The sequence below is a fragment of the Chlorocebus sabaeus genome, chromosome 5 (assembly GCF_047675955.1).
Source record: "Chlorocebus sabaeus isolate Y175 chromosome 5, mChlSab1.0.hap1, whole genome shotgun sequence".
Taxonomy (NCBI): domain Eukaryota; kingdom Metazoa; phylum Chordata; class Mammalia; order Primates; family Cercopithecidae; genus Chlorocebus; species Chlorocebus sabaeus.
Genome location: NC_132908.1, coordinates 64,672,226 through 64,690,031, shown reverse-complemented (window position 1 = coordinate 64,690,031; position 17,806 = coordinate 64,672,226). Strand labels below are relative to the sequence as shown.

At 50.8% G+C, this 17,806-nt stretch overlaps 1 protein-coding gene across 4 annotated transcripts in view; it reads left to right on the top strand.

Moving 5' to 3' along the window:
* The window catches only part of RANBP10 (RAN binding protein 10), an 80,920-nt gene that overhangs the window by 55,950 nt on the left and 7,164 nt on the right, over positions 1-17,806 (top strand). For 2 of the 4 annotated variants that reach the window (XM_007993923.3, XM_073015488.1), the window contains 4 exons: positions 3,895-4,062; positions 10,698-10,720; positions 13,310-13,494; positions 16,447-16,559. In XM_007993923.3, the coding sequence (XP_007992114.2) occupies positions 3,895-4,062; positions 10,698-10,720; positions 13,310-13,494; positions 16,447-16,559 (489 nt within the window). Of the gene's footprint in view, positions 1-3,894; positions 4,063-4,086; positions 4,206-10,697; positions 10,721-13,309; positions 13,495-16,446; positions 16,560-17,806 lie in introns of those variants that run through there. The other 2 variants (XM_038008014.2, XM_073015487.1) reach the window with 2 other exon arrangements.

The following is a 17,806-nucleotide window of genomic DNA, read 5'->3' as shown; positions in this document are numbered from 1 at the left end:
TTGGGAGGGGAGGGATGTGCTTAAGCGTGTTCATATGGTGTGCTGTTCAGGCCCCAAGGAGAAAGCAGGCAGACAGTGGGGAAGCTACCTGGAGGAGTGCCTGGGGAGTAGACCTGCCTGTCAGCCCATCAGCTCCCTAGCCTGTGCAGGTCCTGGGCTTGTCATGGCTCTATGGGTTCCATTTCTCCTCCTTAGCCAGGCAGTAGAGCTCCTCTGCAGCTCCACCGCTCCTGCCCCACCTGTTCTCATGCCTTTGCCTGCACATCCTCCTCCCTTTTTCACTTCCCTTTCCCCTTGCATAAAACCGTGGTGCAGAGGTGGGAGGATCGCTTGAGGCCAGGAGTTTGAGACCAGCCTGGGCAACATAGAAAGACCCTATCTGTACAAATAATAGTAATATATATATATTTTTTCCTTCCTGAGTACCATGCACGTTTTTTTTTAGACATAATTTCGCTCTTGTTGCCCAGGCTGGAGTGCAGTGGCATGATGTCGGCTCACTGCAACCTCCGCCTTCCCAGATTCAAGCTATTCTCCTGCCTTAGCCTCCCAAGCAGTTGGGATTGCAGGCACCCGCCACCATACCCGGCTATTTTTTTTTGTATTTTTTTACAGACAGAGTTTCACCATATTGGCTAGGTTGGCCTCAAACTCCTGGGCCCAAGCAATCCTCCTGCCTCAGCCTCCCAAAGTGCTGGGATTATAAGCAGGAGCCACTGCGCCTGGCCAGAATAATTAATATTGTTAAGCCATCTATTCTCTCCAAATTGATCTAGAGAGTCAACACAGTCCCAATCACGATCACAGCCCACCTTTGAAAGGCATTTTTTTTTTTTTTTTTTTTTTTGAGATGGAGTCTAGCTCTGTGCCCCAGGCTGGAGTGCATTCACGCCATTCTCCTGCCTCAGCCTCCCGAGTAGCTGGGACCACAGGCGCCCGCCACCACGCCCAGCTAATTTTCTTGTATTTTTAGTAGAGACGGGGTTTCACTGTGTTAGCCAGGATGGTCTCGATCTCCTGACCTCGTGATCCGCCTGCCTCGGCCTCCCAAAGTGCTGGGATTACAGGCTTGAGCCACCGCGCCCAGCCTGAAAGGCATTATTAAGAAAATGAGGGCTGGGCACAGTGGCTCACGCCTGTAATCCCAGCCCTTTGGGAGATCGAGACCATCCTGGCTAACACAGTGAAACCCCGTCTCTACTAAAAAATACAAAAACAAAATTAGCCAGGCATGGTGGCGGGCGCCTGTAGTCCCAGCTACTTGGGAGACTGAGGTGGGAGAAGGTGTGAACCCAGGAGGCAGAGCTTGCAGTGAGTCGAGATCACGCCACTGCATTCCAGACTGGGCAATAGAGCGAGACTCCGTCTTAAAAAAAAAAAAGTAAAGAAAAATAAAAGAAAATGAGGCTGGATGGCCATGGCTCATGCCTGTAATCCCAACACTTTGGGAGGCCAAGGCGCGTGGATCATTTGCGGTCAGGAGTTCGAAACCAGCCTGGCCAACACGGCGAAACCCTGTCTCTACTAAAAATACAAAAATTAGCCTGGTGGTAGTGGCGTGTGCCTGTAATCCCAGCTACTCAGGAGTCTGAGGCAGGAGAATCCCTTGAGCCTGGGAGGCGGAGGTTGTGGTGAGCTGAGATTGGGCCACTGCATTCCAGTCTAGAAGAGAGAGAGAGACCCTTTCTTACCCCTCCCCCCCCAAAAAAATGATGATAAGCCACAGACTGGAAGAAATACTCACAGAACATAAAAGGACTTGTATCTAAAATATATCAACCTTTACAGTGCAATGCAATAAACAAGTGCAATACAATAAACAATTCAATAAAAAAATGAGTTAAAAATTTGAATAGACAGTTGAATAGTTTTCCAACAAATAGATGAGAAATGAGTACATTAAAAGATACTCAATATATTTTGTCATAGGGAAAATGTATATTAAAACCACAGTGATATTAAAACCACTATATATACACTAAAAGGCCAAAATTAAAAAAAACTGAGAATAGTAAATACTGAAGAAGATATGGAACTCATACATTGCTGGTTGGAAAGCAAAATAGCGCAGCCACTTTGGAAAACAGTTTGACAGTTTCTTATCAAATTAAACATACAGTTATCTTATAACCCAGCAATACCACTTGTAAGTATTTACCCAAGAGAAATGAAAACATATGTCTGTGCAAATACCTTAAAGCAAATATTTGTTGGCTTTATTCATAATAGCTAAAAATTATAACAACTCAAGTGTCATCAACTGGTGTATAAACAGACAGAAAAACTGGGGTGTATCCATAACATGGAGTACTACTCAGCAATAAAAAGGAATGGAACACTGCTTCTCCTAACAACATGGATGGATTGCAGATGCATTGTGCTAAGTGTAAGAAGCCAGGCAAGACACCTCATGTTCTATGATTCCATTTATGTGAAATTCTGGAAAAGGCAAAACCATAGGAACACATCAGATCAGTGTTGCCAGGGACTGGGGATAGATGGAATAAATTGACTCCCAAGAGGCCTGAGGGAACTTTTCTTGGGGAGATAGGGTCTCACTTTGTTGCCCAGGCTGGAGTATACTGGCATGATCATAGCTCACTGCAGCCTTGAACTCCTGGGCTTAAATAATCCTCCCACCTCAGCCTCCTGAGTACCTGGGACTACAGGCAGGCACCACCACACCTGGCTAATTTATTATTATTATTATTTTTGAGACAGAGTCTTGCTCTGTCGCCCAGGCTGGAGTGCAGTGGCACGATCTCAGCTCACCACAACCTCTGCCTCCTGGGTTCAAGCGATTCTCCTGCCTCAGCCTCCCAAGTAGCTGGGATTATAGGCGTGCCCCACCACGCCCAACTAATTTTGTATTTTTAGTAGAGACGGGGTTTCTCCATGTTGGTCAGGCTGGTCTTGGACTCCCGACCTCAGGTGATCCACCCGCCACGGCCTCCCAAAGTGTAGGGATTACAGGTGTGAGCCACTGCCCCTGGACTATTTTTTAAATTTTTTATAGAGATGAGGTCCCACTATGTTGTCCCAGGGTGATCTTGACCTCCTGACCTCAAGTGATCCTCCCGCCTTAGCCTCCCAAAGTGTTAGGATTACAAGCATGAGCCACCATGCTCAGCTTTAGTGATGGAAATGTTCCGTGTCTTGATTGTGGTGGTGGTAATTCAACTGTATACATTTGTTAAAACTCATTTGAATTGTACAGTTTAAAAGAGAGAATTGGCCGGGCACGGTGGCTCAAGCCTGTAATCCCAGCACTTTGGGAGGCCGAGACGGGTGGATCACGAGGTCAGGAGATCGAGACCATCCTGGCTAATATGGTGAAACCCCATCTCTACTAAAAATAAAAAATATTAGCCAGATGTTGTGGTGGGTCCCTGTAGTCCCAGCTACTCCAGAGGCTGAGGCAGGAGAATGGCATGAACCTGGGAGGCAGAGCTTGCAGTGAGCCGAGGTTGCGCCACGGCACTCCAGCCTGGGCGACAGAGTGAGACTCCATCTCAAAACAAACAAACAAACAAAAAAACATTTTCAACAACCTGCCAGATACACTTCCAAGGTCACTTCCAGCTCTCGCTCCTTCACAAGGCTTCCCCTGACCACCTCCTTGTTGTGCCACCCTCTCATGTGTTCCTTCCGGGTCACTGATCCTGTTAACCACAGCATGGGATCATTCCTCTGTGGGGCTGCATCAGCTACTTGGGCGGTCACCTACTGGACTCACAGCCAGACTCTGTCTACTGGTGGCTCTGTTAGAAGCCAAGAGTGCTGACAGAGGTGGGGCAGGCTGAGGAGAGGCTGAGAGACCTGGGTGGGCTTCTGTGACTGTCTTGTTCCTCCCTCAAGTACCTACTCAGTTATTGCTGCTCTCTTCCCCCACAGGTTGGGACAAACATTCCTATGGTTACCATGGTGATGATGGGCATTCCTTCTGCTCCTCGGGGACTGGCCAGCCCTATGGTCCCACATTCACCACAGGAGACGTGATCGGCTGCTGCGTCAACCTCATCAATGGCACCTGCTTCTACACCAAGAATGGCCACAGCCTTGGTGTGTGCATGAGGGACCTTGGAGGCTCTGCTCTGTGGAGCCAGTTTGGTTGGTGAGAGGCTCAGGGGCAAGTGCTCAAGGCAGTGTCGCCTCTGCTGAGCTCTGGGGTACCGCACCATTTCCAGGCATTGGAGCCCTTTCAGGTGAATAGAGGGTAGCAGGGGCACGCCTTTGTTCATCCAGCCGGTCAGCTGCATTTATCCAGCCCACGGAGGATGCTGAGAGTGCAGTAGTATCCTGGTCGTGATCTTGGCTTTGGTGGCACTTGATGGAGCAAGGTTTGGCATCTGATGAGAAGTTTGGGGAACCCTCACATAGGTTGTGTGGTGGTGGTTTGCGTGCCTGTGACTTGGCCCAGACTTTGGTGCTGGTTGCTGTGGAGCAGCAGTGAGGGTGGCACTAGTCCAGGAGGTAAACAGGCTGGAGTGAGATAGGGCCAGACCTCTGGTCTGTTCTTGGTGAATGGGCAGCAGCCGGGGCAGTTACATTGAAAAAGGCTTCTGGTGAAACCATGAAGGATGGACCAGAGTAAAGACCAGGGGAAGAGGCAGATAGCCTGAGGTAAGGCAGTAGGGATGAATACAGGACAAAGGCCCAGGTGTGGCCCTGCAGGGCTTGGTGACAGATGGGGTACACTTGCAAGAAGGCAAGGTGGGAAAATGGCTGGATTGGTATTGCTGTTAACCAGGAGAAGAAACCGAGGAGAAATTGCAATCAGTGGAAGAGGATGGGGCCTGTGGGATCCCTGGAAGGAGCATTCCTGTACGTGCATAGACATTTAGGATTAGGGCTTGAGAGGAAGAGACTTTGGCTATTCTGATGCCTTGCCTACTGGGTGCTAACTGGTATTTGACCACATTGGCCCTGAGGTGGTGACTAACTGCCTGGTCTGCCTGCCTGGGTTTGCAGAGGTCTCCAGTCTACACACCCTAGTTCTCCAGAATGGAATGGTATAGTGAGGAGAGGACTGGCAGAACTCTACCAGCCCAGCTGCCAGCAGCTCTGCCAGGAAAGGGAGTTGGGCATTTTACTTGGAACCCAACTCCTATAAGTCCCATTTCCCTTGGCTTGAGGCTCAGTAAAAAGGTGGCTGCAACTCTCCACATCCCCTCTGTGACTTCTCCAGGGGATGAGCGCAGCTAGAATCAGGGCACCTGAGTGGGAATTGGATTGCTGATGGCTGGGGCTGCATGCCTAGGAGCCAGCATTCCTCAATAGGGCAACTGGATGCCCCAGCTAAGAGTTGGCAGGAAAGCCTTGGTAGCTAGGCAGCCGAGAACATAGCACAGACACTACTGAGCTGACCTAGGTGCACATCAGAGAAACCCTCCTCTGAAATTGATGACCACCTGGCTGCAGTTGCTAGTGACCAGCTGGTGAGGAGCTAGCGGGTAGAGGGTGGGCCAGGGCCTCAAAACAGCTCTTCACTCTCCACTCTGCACTCTGACTCCAGCTATTTCTTGGTTCTGGGTTCTGCTATCAAAGTCCCAGGGGCCACTATTGTGGGCTCTCACCCTATATGCAAGCCCCCCTTCATCCGCCCCCTTGTATAGCTGCCTTCCTCACATCCCTCCAGCTTGCCCACATTTTGCTCGTGGATGGGGGCAGACTCTGCTGTTCCCTCTGTACCTGCATCTGTGTCCTCCAGGCCCTTCATGTGCACCAGGACCACCAAAGGGCCATGAGCTCTTTGTCAGTCAAGTCCCAAGGTCCCATAGAGAGCAGATGGCCACTTTAATATCACCTCAAACCCTTCGGCTGTTTTTAGAAACCCATCTCCTTAGTGGATGCTTTTTATAGACCCCCATCCAAGACCTCACACATCTTGTAATTAAACTTCATCTAGTAGTATTTTGACTTTTTTTCCAGCCTGTCAGCACCTTCTGTGTTCTTACTTGTTCTATCTCAAATATTTGATATCCTTTTCAGTGTTGTATTAATCTAAAATTTGTTGTTTGTGTTTATGTTTTCATGAAGATGTTGTTAAAAAATATAGAAAGAAGAGAAGGTTAAGATTTGAGCCCTTCAGTGTACAGTTGAGCTTGTCCTGGGAGACATCAGCCATTTAAGAATAATTAAGTTGGCCGGGCACGGTGGCTCACGCCTGTAATCCCAGCACTTTGGGAGGCCAGGGCGGGTGGATCACAAGGTCAGGAGATCGAGACCATCCTGACTAACATGGTGAAACCCGTCTCTACTAAAAATACAAAAAATTAGTCGGTCGCGGTGGCAGGCACCTGTGGTCCCAGCTACTCAGGAGGCTGAGGCAGGAGAATGGCGTGGGCCCGGGAGGCGGAGCTTGCAGTGAGCCGAGATCGCGCCACTGCACTCCAGCCTGGGCGACAGAGCGAGACTCTGTCTCAAAAAAAAAAAAAGGAATAACTAAGTTGGTCAAACGCAGCGGCTTACGCCTGTATTCCCAGCACTTTGAGAGGCCGAGGTGGGCAGATGGCTTGAGCCCAGGAATTCGAGATGAGTCTGGGCAAGTGGTGAGGTCCGGTCCCTATTAAAAAAAAAAAAAATCAGTTCCTGAAGCTCATATTTTTCCATTTTTTCCACATGGATATTATTGAAACCTTACTGAAAATGGGATATGGCCTGTCCCCTGCATTTTTAGATCACAAAATGTAATGGGAAAGCAGTGAAGTTGGAGTGACAGAATGCGTGGTGAATCTTCTACTGTCCCTGTTTCCTTTTCCCAAGCCATCCTATCAATAATGTGCTTCAGAATCGAACCCTTCCCCATTTTACAGCAGCGGAATGATGTCTCCTGCCTCTGGCCTCCCTGCTCCTTTCCTCTGTCAACAGCCCTTGCCCTATGTACTATTGGTCAGTTGTCTGCGTAATTGTTAGTCATATGCCATCTCTCTTGCTGGAATCTGAGGGCCAGGCTCTACAGCTGTTTCTCTAGTCTTGTGACAGCAAATACTTGGTAGAAGGATGAAGGAATGAGTGAACGGAGATACGGACTGATGTCTCATTTGCAAGGGGTCCATGTGCTCACAGAGTCATTTCCACACAGCTCTGTGCTTTCCCACAAGGTCTTTATGTTCTCAGCCTCAGTGGTCCCTGACCTATGTCTGTTTGACTCAGGGTACTCCTTATCAGCAAGTTTGGCTTTCCTATTTGCATTCTGGATCTTTGCCTGAACTTTCTTCCCGTGGGCCAACTCAGATCTTGCCATCAAAGTGACGTTGCAGGCTGGAGGAGCAGTGTTGCCCTTGTCTAGTGCAGTAGTGGGTGGAGTAGTGTCTTTCCTCGTTCTCCTGAAAGCACCTCAAGGCCTTATCCTTCCTGGGTGCCATTGAGAGGCAGAGTTGGGCAAGCCTGGGTAAGTCATCCCCTGACCAAAAGTGTTGCAGTTGCCTCACCCTGTGGCATTACTGCAGCTGACTTATATCTAGACCTCAGAGTACATGAAGTAGCTTTCACAGAATGTCTCATTTTCTCCCTTTTTCCTTGAAGTCGAGATATCGATATTATCTCTTTTTTTCAGTTGAGCTCAGAGAGGTTGGGATACTCGCCAAAGGTCACACTGCATATAACTTATGGAGCTTGGATTCCCTTTTTCCAGGCTTCTTGGGGACTCCTCCGTGAGCCCTGGAGTAAGCAATATCCTGGCCATGCTGAGATCCATGAGGGCAGCTCCTGGGCAGACCTGGAAGGTGGACATTGGGGTCTCCTCCTGGGTAGAGAGATTTCCAGATTCAATCCTGCCAGCATGCCAGAGTCATGCCGACTGTGCATGTGGGGCCCAGAAGTGGCCTCAGACAGACAGACCATGTGGCTTATGAGCATCCCTCAGTGAGAAGCAAACAAAATAGCCAAACAAAGAATATAAACCATCTCTCTGCACCTTGGTTTTTTCATATGTGACCTAGTGTCAGAGGCAGTATACATCTTCCAAGGTTGTCTAAGGATTGAATGGTGCCTTATAAGACGCTCAGTCCAGTGCCCAGCAGAAAGGAAGCATGTGGTATGCACTGGCTGACATGATTCCAGCCAGGTTTCTGGGAGACCTGTTGTCAGATCCTCACCTGTTTTATTTTGCAGGGCTTCAATTTCTTTTCTGGGTAGGGGTTGGAGTAGCAGACTGGAGATCTCTAAGGAATCAGCAGTTTGAAAACCTCTGAGGCCAAAAGCTCAGGAGCTTCTGGGAGATGTAAGACTTTATCTAGGGCTGGGCGCGGTGGCTCACGCCTGTAATCCCAGCACTTTGGGAGGCCGAGATGGGTGGATAATGAGGTCAGGAGATTGAGACCATCCTGGCTAACACAGTGAAACCCCATCTCTACTAAAAATACAAAAAAATTGCCGGACGTGGTGGCAGGATCCTGTAGTCCCAGCTACTCGGGAGGCTGAGACAGGAGAATGGCGTGAACTTGGCCGGGCGCGGTGGCTCACGCCTGTAATCCCAACACTTTGGAAAGCTGAATCAGGCGGATCACGAGGTCAGGAGATCGAGACCATCCTGGCTAACACGGTGAAACCCTGTCTCCACTAAAAATACAAAAAAAAACGTAGCCGGGCATGGTGGCAGACACCTGTAGTCCCAGCTACTTGGGAGGCTAAGGCAGGAGAATGGCATGAACCTGGGAGGCGGAGCTTGCAGTGAGCCGAGATCACGCCACTGCACTCCAGCCTGGGAGACAGAACTAGACTCCATCTTAAAAAAAAAAAAAAAAAAAAAAAAAAGACTTTATTTAAAAAATGAGAGGATTTTGAGTCCTTGGGAGAATCTCCACTGGTCTTGAGTCATTTCCTAATGTGAATAACATGGGTGCTCTGGTGGCCTGCTTATATAGTTGGGGTCCCACTGCCCTCTACTCTCACTTCCAATTCAGAGCTGAGGTCCCTAGAAATGCAGCCACTTCTCTTGGCAGGAGGGTTTTTGACAAGCTATTTTTTGTTTTTGTTTTTTTGGGACGAGGTCTTGCTCTGTCACCCAAGCTAGAACCCAGTGGCACAATCGTACTAGCTCACTGCAGCCTCAACCTGCAGGGCTCAAGTGGTCCTCCTGTCTCAGCCTCCCAAGTCGCTGGGACCACAGCTAATTTTATATATTTTGTAGAGACGGAGCCTCGCTGTGTTGCTCATGCTGGTCTTGAACTCCTGTTCTCAAGAGATCCTCACACACAGGTCATTGTTAACCTGTGCTTTGCCCGCTTGGAACCTGTGAGGACTCTGACTGCGTATGGTCTGGAGATAGGCAGCTGCTCCCTGTTTCCGCTTCTCTGTCAGCTTAGAGATGACATTGGAGCATCGGAACGAATCCAGCCCCACCACTTTTGCTAGCTAGCTTTATGACTACTGGCAAATTGTCGAACCTCTGAGGCTTTTCTCCTTTGTAAAATGGGATAAGCCTGCTTCCCAAAGTTGGTATGAGGATCAGACGAAGTAATGGATGGAAAAGGGGTGAGGCGTGGTGGCTCACGCCTGTAATCCCAGCACTTTGGGAGGCCAAGGCGGGCAGATCACTTGAGGTCAGGAATTCAAGACCAGCCTGGCCAACATGGTGAAACCCCATCTCTACCAAAAATACAAAAATATGTATTAGCCGGGCATGGTGGTATGTGCCTGTAGTCCCAGCTACTCAGGAGGCTGAGGCAGGAGAATTGCTTGAACTCGGGAAGCAGAGGTTGAAGTGAGCCAAGTTTGTGCTACTGCACTGTAGCCTGGGCGACAGAATGAGACCCTGTTTCCAAAAAAGGATCTGGCATGCACAATAGGTTTCCATAAATATGTGTCGAATCAAGAGAAGAATCAGGCCTTCTAAAGGGCCGCAGGGGATAGATCTTTTGAATTTAGTTCCCCTTAGCAGGCTTGAGGGTGGAAGAACTGTGCACCTACCTAAGCATCTGTTTTCACTTCTGGCCAGGCCACCAGTGAAGAGAAGGTCATGGTCTAATTAAAACTACTTAACCCGGGCCGGGCTCAGTGGCTCACGCCTGTAATCCCAGTACTTTGGGAGGCCAAGGTGGGCGGATCATGAGGTCAGGAGATCAAGACCATCCTGGCTAACATGGTGAAACCCCGTCTCTACTAAAAATACACAAAAATTAGCCCAGTGTAGTGGCAGGTGCTTGTATTCCCAGCTACTCAGAGGCTGAGGCAGGAGAATGGCGTGAACCTGAGAGGCAGAGCTTGCAGTGAGCCGAGATCGCGCCACTGCATTCCAGCCTGGGCGACAAAGCGAGACTCCATCTCAAAAAAAAAAAAAAAAAAACTGCCCAGCCGGACACGATAGCTCATGCCTGTAATCCCAGCACTTTGGGAGGCTGAGGCGGGCAGATCACTTGAGGTCAGGGGTTCAAGACCAGCCTGACCAACATGGTGAAACGCTGTCTCCACTAAAAATACAATATGGGTGTGGTGGTGGGCACCTGTAATCTCAGCTACTCTTGAGGCTGAGGCAGGAGAATCGCTTGAACCGGGAGGCAGAGGTTGCAGTGAGCCAAGATCGTACTACTGCACTCCAGCCTGGGCTACAGAGGGAGACTCTGTCTCAAAACAACACCACCACCACCAAGAAACCAAAAAAATAATACCTGGCCCTAGCACTGGCTCCACCATGGGGTGCAGAGGCAGAGTAGCCCCAGGGGCTGGCCCTGATAACTGTTCCTTTCCCCCTACAGGTATAGCCTTCACAGACCTCCCGGTGAGTACTACTATTGGGTCTTCCCCTCCTGGGCTTCTGGGGGCTGACTGGGGTGGGCATGGTGGTACCTGCAAGTGCAGGGTGTGGAGTCTGGTTCTTTCCCCAACCAGGGATGTGTGCCATGCTGTCAGCTTGAGGGTACCAGGAGGGGCACTTGCTGGCCTTCCTCTCTCTCCAGCAGCAAGGTCTGGTCTGCCTACGACTCTTAGCAGGTGACAGTAATTTGTGGCATTTCCAGAGGCAGCTGTGGGCCTGGGGGGGTTAGGGTGGTGGAATGAAGATAGCTCCATGGCTCAGCTGGTCTAAGCCAGCTCTGTGTCACCTGGGGTGCAGAGTGTAGGGAATTATTCCTGAACTGTGAGACTGTGAGGGAACCCAGTCCCTGTACATACCCATCAGAGATCCCTGAGGAAAGCCAGTGCCCTAGGGGAACTCATCTGCTACTACCTAGGGCACCCCCAAGCCAGAGAGGTGAGCTTTGTGGGGTCTTCTCTTCTTATAAAAGGATGGGGTTTTCTGCTTGCTTAGTTCAGGGTGTATCCTCACCTCCAGCCATCCCACACCTGTACCCCAGTACCTCTTTATTATGAGTCATCACAGGCCTAATCACATGCAGTGCCTCCACCCAGGATGCTGGGAGCCTGGCCTGGCTCTGTGTGTTCTGGCAGGGTTCTGGAAGGAAGGAAGGTTTGCTGACTTTGGTGGCTGCTTTGGGATCCCAGACACCCCAGTAATGCCCCAGGAAATGGCTTTGTGATCTTATGGGCCTCTGAAACCCAGACCATAGCACCCAGGGTCCTGTTAGAACCTCCAGTCTATGGCTCAGAATCCTTCCCTCCTACCTGGAAGCCCCAGAGAGGGGCTGTGGTCCTAGGCAAAGAGCAGATTCAGGTGGAGAATGCTAACCCTGGCTAGGGAAGAGTCTAGTTATGGGGACGTTTCATGAAATGACCAGGCATGAGCACTGCCAGTATGCATCCACATGCAAGAAGGTATGGGGGATGACATTGTGGGCAGTGACGGTCAGGGAAGGCTTGCTGGAGGAGGTGGGCCTTGCCTTTGGTGTGGAGGATGGTAGGGGGAAAAAAGGAAGCGAGAGGTCCTCTGTGTGCAGAGCCCATGGTGGGCTGAAGCCAGCATACAGGAAAAAGTCCCACACCTTGTGCAGATACAAAAATGCATGGTTAGCCGGGTGCGCTGGCTCATGCCTGTGATCCCAGCACTTTTAGGAGGCCAAGGTGGGCAGATCACCTGAGGTCGGGAGTTCAAGACCAGCCTAACCAACATGGAGAAACCCTGTCTCTACTAAAAATACAAAATTAGCAGGGCATGGTGGCGCATGCCTGTAATCTCAGCTGCTCAGGAGACTGAGGCAGGAGAATCGCTTGAACCCAGGAGGTGGAGGTTGCGGTGAGCTGAAACTGTGCCATTGCACTCCAGCCTGGGCAACAAGAGCGAAACTCCATCTCAAAGAAAAAAACTGCATGGTACTCAGGAAGGAACATGGCCTGAGCACGGGATGAAGAGTGGACTGAGGGCCCTAAGAAGACCATCTGCAGTGACAGTGGGGAGGAGGCTAGCGAGGCTCTGGATAGTAGCAGCGGGGAGCCCCAGGAACCATCAAGTGAGGGAGGGACTGGACAAAAGCCAGTCATGGCAGAAGCTAGGTGGAAAGCAGGGAGCCCTACACCCTACTGGCCAGAAGATCCTCCTCTTAGCGAGCGTCTGACAGGAAGGGTAGCTTCTCTTCACCCTTTGCCAGCACCAGGGGTCTAGACCACTGGTTCCCTTTTGCCATGCTCCCCTCCTCCCTCCTTTCCTGCGTCATCCCATCTCTGCCTACCCCATTGTGTATCTATTTTTTTTTTTTTTTTTTGAGGCAGGGACTCACTCTTGACACCAAGACTGGGTTGCAGTGGCAGAATCGCAGCTCACTGCAGCCTCAATTTCCTGGACTCAAGCCATCCACCTTAGCCTCCCGAGTAGCTGGGATCACAGGTGCACACCACCACACCTGGCTAATTTTTATTTTTTTATTTTTTGTAGAGACAGGGTCTCACTTTGTTGCCCAAGCTGGTCTCGAAAACCTGGGCTCAAGCGATCCTCCTAAATTGGCCTCCCAAAGTGCTGGGATTACAGGCATGAGCCACCGTGCCCAGCCTCATGTGTCTATTTTTTTGTGGCAGAGAGATCCTTGGCCCTGGAACTTTCCAAGAGGAGCCATGATCCACCATTGCAGCAGACCTTCACAGGCATGTCTGCAGGGTTGTGGAGCCCAGCCCATCTCTGTATGCCTTGACTGAGTTCCAGAAAGGGTTCTTGGGCCTTCAGGACACAATGGCCTCTGATGCAGGGCAGGACACTCTCCATGATGTGCCTTGCTTGCTTTTCTTTTGCTTTCTCCCCTCAAGCTTTGGGGCATAATGTCTCTGCTAGGGAGGTGGACAGAGGTGGCTCTGCCCTGCCTCCTCCAGCCTTGCTGCAACTCTCCCAGCCCGAGTATAGGGCGGCAGCAGCCATGGAGGTGAGGTGAGGCCTTACCACCCCACTGCCCTTAGGGCCTGACTGACATTTCATTCTCCTCCTCAGGCCAACCTCTACCCCACCGTAGGCCTGCAGACACCTGGGGAGATTGTGGACGCCAACTTTGGTCAGCAGCCCTTCCTGTTTGACATTGAGGACTACATGCGGGAGTGGCGTGCCAAGGTCCAGGGCACGGTCCACTGCTTCCCCATCAGTGCTCGGCTTGGCGAGTGGCAGGCAGTGCTGCAGAAGTGAGTGCCCTGCTCCAGCCCTTACCCACCCCCACCCCACCCCAGCCCACTTCACTCTAGGCGCCTGTAGGGCTACAAGCTGTTCTTACAAATTCCAGCGGGTGGATCCTTTCTGGGAAACATTCCCAGGGTGATTCAGCCTGCAGCTCTCCTGCTTCTCTCTCGTCAGATGCACAGTTCCCGCCAAGTTCTCTGGGCTACTCCTAATTAAACCTTTGCCTCTCAGCCAGATTGGAGGTTCCTGTATATAAGATCACCAGCAGGGCTGTTTTCCTTCACCAGGTCATTTTGCAGAGGGTTTTGCAGAGGATGCCCTGTGGTCTCTTCCTGTGTGGACCCTTTTTCTACCATAGGGAGTATCCATGATGCCGTGACTCTGGCCTGAGGCCACCTCACAGGGCCCAGCATCCAGCTGAGTCTCATTCGTCTGTAGCAGTGGTGGAAGGAAGGGAGTCCTCCCTAGGACCAGCTAAGCTAGCTCCTTGGCTGATTAATTCCCAGACTGTCCTGGAAGCCAGTGTCACTGAACTCCCAAGGGAGGCCAGCTTTGGGTTTCTCTTGCACTTGCCATCTGCCAGCCTGAGTGAGGCAGTGACCAGTACCCACTCTGCCAGGAGGTGGGTGTTAGCTTGGCTCCCAAGGATGGGCAGATGGGCACGGGAACAGCTAGGCTTCCACTACCTCTGGTCATTGCCCTGCAAAGGCACCAGGGTGCTAGGGTCCTTGGGGTGGGGTTGGGGTGCACACTGGTTTCTTTGTACAGCCTTTGTCCCTTGAGGTAGACCCCAAGGATGGGCTGAGGCAGGGGCTAGGTGGCCAGACCTTCCCCAGGAAAAACAGCATTGTTGCCTCTTGTTCCCAGTCCCCCAGAGCAGATGACAAGGACTTCCTTGGATGGCCAGGACAGTGCCACTCCCATAGCAGGCTTGGTGGGATGGGCAAGGAGAGGGGTGAAGATGCCAAGTCTGTGTAGAGGAGGAACTGATCCTCTCAGTTTCCAGGGCCTAGGCTCAGCACATGGATGTGTTTTTGTTTCGGGGTTTTTATAAAAATATTGAGATGGAGTCGCACTATGTTGCCTAGGTTGGACTCCTGGGCTCAAGTGATCCTCCCACCTCAGCCTCCTGAGTAGCTGGCATCACAGGCATGTGCTACCATGTCCGGCATAGCACATAGGTGTTTCTGTTTCCATGTGTGTATCCATGTGCTTGTGTGTGTTCATATGTAGCATTTGCCAAGACCTGCATATAATTTGTGTACTATGGTTTTATATAACTTCATTTAATGAATATTGATAATGGCTATGTTATCACAGAGACAAATTTGTCACACGCCTTTTGGCTGGCTTCCTCTAGTGGAAGGTCTGGTAATTTCCTCTCTTTTACTTGTGTAGGTAACCCTCTTGTAGGTAAAGAATTTTTCATATTTCCCCTTGTGTTTATAATAATAATATGGTATAATAATAATAATTATACTTACTTTACTTTTTTCTGAGTCAGGATTTTACTGTATTGCCCAGGCAGAGTGCAGTGACACAGTCATGGCTTACTGCAGCATCGACCTCCTGGGCTCAAGCAATTCCCCTACCTCAGTCTCCTGAGTAGCTGGGACTGTAGGCATACACCACCATGCATGGCTAATTTTTTGTATTTTTTATGGGGAAGGGTTTCACCATGTTGCCCAGATTGATCTCAAACTCCTGGGCTCAAGTGATTTGCCTGCCTCGGCCTCCCAAAGTGTTGGGATTACAGGCGAGAGCCACTACACCCAGCCAATAATTATTTTTAAAGTAGAGATGAGATCTTGCAATGATGGCCAGGTTGGTCTTGAACTCCTGGCCTCAAGTGATCCTCTCGCCTTGTCCTCCCAAAGTGCTGGGATGACAGTCAGGAGCCATCATGCCCAGCTGATAATTGTTATTTATACTATAATAGTATGTAATATATCATTTCATAATAACAAGAAGTCTTATTTATGGACTTCTTCCTGCCAGGTACTTTATGTGTATTATCTCATTTACCCCTTAAAGCCTGAGGGAACACACACCCAAACTTCTGTGCCTTCCACCTGACAACCCTTCAGACATTTGTGTTACAGTAATGACATCAGATACATGCACGCACCAAGGTGTTCACTCCTGTACACATCAGATTTGAGGGTTCAGCCTCTGCTCTATATGTGTACACACATGTGCCACTGTTCAGCCAGCTTCTGCTGGGGTAAAATGGCTACTGGGAGTCAGACTCCTCCAGACCATTTCCCAGTGACTGTGTTCCCATTGGCCCTGCTGCTGCCTATCTCTGCCTGGCAAAATCAGCCTGATCGCTTGGCTTCTTGGACCCCTGATTTGTGGCATATCATGGTGTAACTCTGGGTTGTGAGTTAGCTTCCCATCACTCACTCACTAGAGCTGGAACTGCTGAGGGCAGGTTCACCTGGGGGACTGAAATGCTTCTGTCAGGTACATGGCACAGCCTGCAGAGGGGTTCCTGTGTCTGTAGAAGGTGTGCATGTGGCATGCATCTTGTCTGGGAAGCTGCCAGATTACCTGACTGGCTGCAGTTTCGGCACGCTATCAGTGAGACCATTGGCCTTGTAGGCTTGCTGCAGTTCCCAAAGAGGCAGCCACCTGTGAGGAGTGTGCCTGTGTGTGTACTTCTGTTATCGTACTCGCTTACTTGTGGGCAGCATGTCTCAGAGAAGCTGCAGCCACTCCTCTGAACTGTGGGCACACAGGTGAACAGCCCCTCCGCAGCCTGACTTCGTGACCACGGGGCACCATGGGGGAAGTTTTCGTTTTGTTTCAGCCCCTTTATTCTCATTCTGTGGAGGTTACACCTCCAGGATGTGTTTAGGGAGACCTCTGGGGGAGGTAATCTGCCCTGAGTCCATCGGGTGGTCAGTGAGAAGTGCAGTTCTTGAGTGTCACCTGAAGCTCTTCCTTTCTTCTAGCATGGTCTCATCTTACCTCGTGCATCATGGGTATTGTGCCACAGCCACAGCTTTTGCTCGAATGACTGAAACCCCGATTCAGGAAGAACAGGCATCCATAAAGAACAGACAAAGTAAGGTTTATTCTGCTTTCCCCTTTTCCTCCCTCACCTGTCCCTAACTCTGCTCTCTGGCTCATGCCAACTCTGGTTCACCTGTCAGGAGTCCATTCAGCTCTGGTCCTCATGACCAGCCTGCAGTCCAAGGCCATGTTCCTGTCCCACCTTCAAGATGGCACTGCCCCGATGGACAGTTGGCAAGACGGAGACGTCTCAGGGCAGCCTCCCTAATGCACATTCTGAAGGCTGGGCGCAGGCCAGGCCCTGGCATGGCTGGTTCCATTCCTCCATTTCCTCCCTGCTTGTTTCCTTCCCCTCTGAATCCTGGATTCCTCTCAGCCTCCTGTTCATGGTCTTCCAGGGAGACTGTTTGCCTGTTGCCAAACTCTCTGCCTTTCTCACCATTTACTCAGCCTTAGTAGTTCTGCTTATTCTTAGCCAGAGAGGGGACTGAAATGGTCAGACAGGGCAAAGCCAGTGCTCAATGACTGCTATGGGGGCACTGCTCTCCGCTCCCCACCTCTGGTCCTGCCCTTTGCTGACCACCTAGAGTCCTTGCTTCGCCAGAGCTCTCCCAGTGTTGATGCTGGCCTGGATGCTGTGCATCTGGAGGCTCTTTCATGGAAGGAGCGGTGTTGGAAAAGTGGAAAAAGAGCCCAGCGAGGAGCTAGAAGGAGAAAAGGAGAGTGAGGGCGAGTGGGTGTGGATATGCGTGTCTGTGAGTGCCTGCCTGCCCCTTTCCGAGCCTGCTGTCTCTTCTGTATATGCATGTTTCTGTCTCCCAGAGAAGCTGTGTTCAGCCAGACAGACAGAAAGGGATCCCAGACTTGGGATCTATGAATGAGAGCCTCAGACCCTGAAGTTGCTCCCAGCGAGATGCACCAGGCCCCATGGCAAGAGCAAAAAGGCAGCAGCAAGATGCTGATGGCCTGAGAGGTGTGAACGTCAGAGGTGCCAGTATGAGGAGGATGGCCTCCTCTCCCAGCAGGGGGCATGCTGCAGCCCCTGAAGACCACCAGGCACAATCCTGATCAGAAACCAGTGTGATTTCCTTGCCATTACCCTGTGAGGCCTGAAAAGAGAGGAGTCTATCTGAAGAGGAGCCCCTCAGGCCACCATGCTGCCTGGGTGCCCATCCCCAGATCATGCTGCACCAGCTGGGGCCCTACCCTGCCCCCAGGTTCCTGGCACCATGTGCCTTGCAGGAACAGGCCTCCACATTTACCCTCCTGCCTTTGGACTGAGTTTCCCTTCCATCTTCC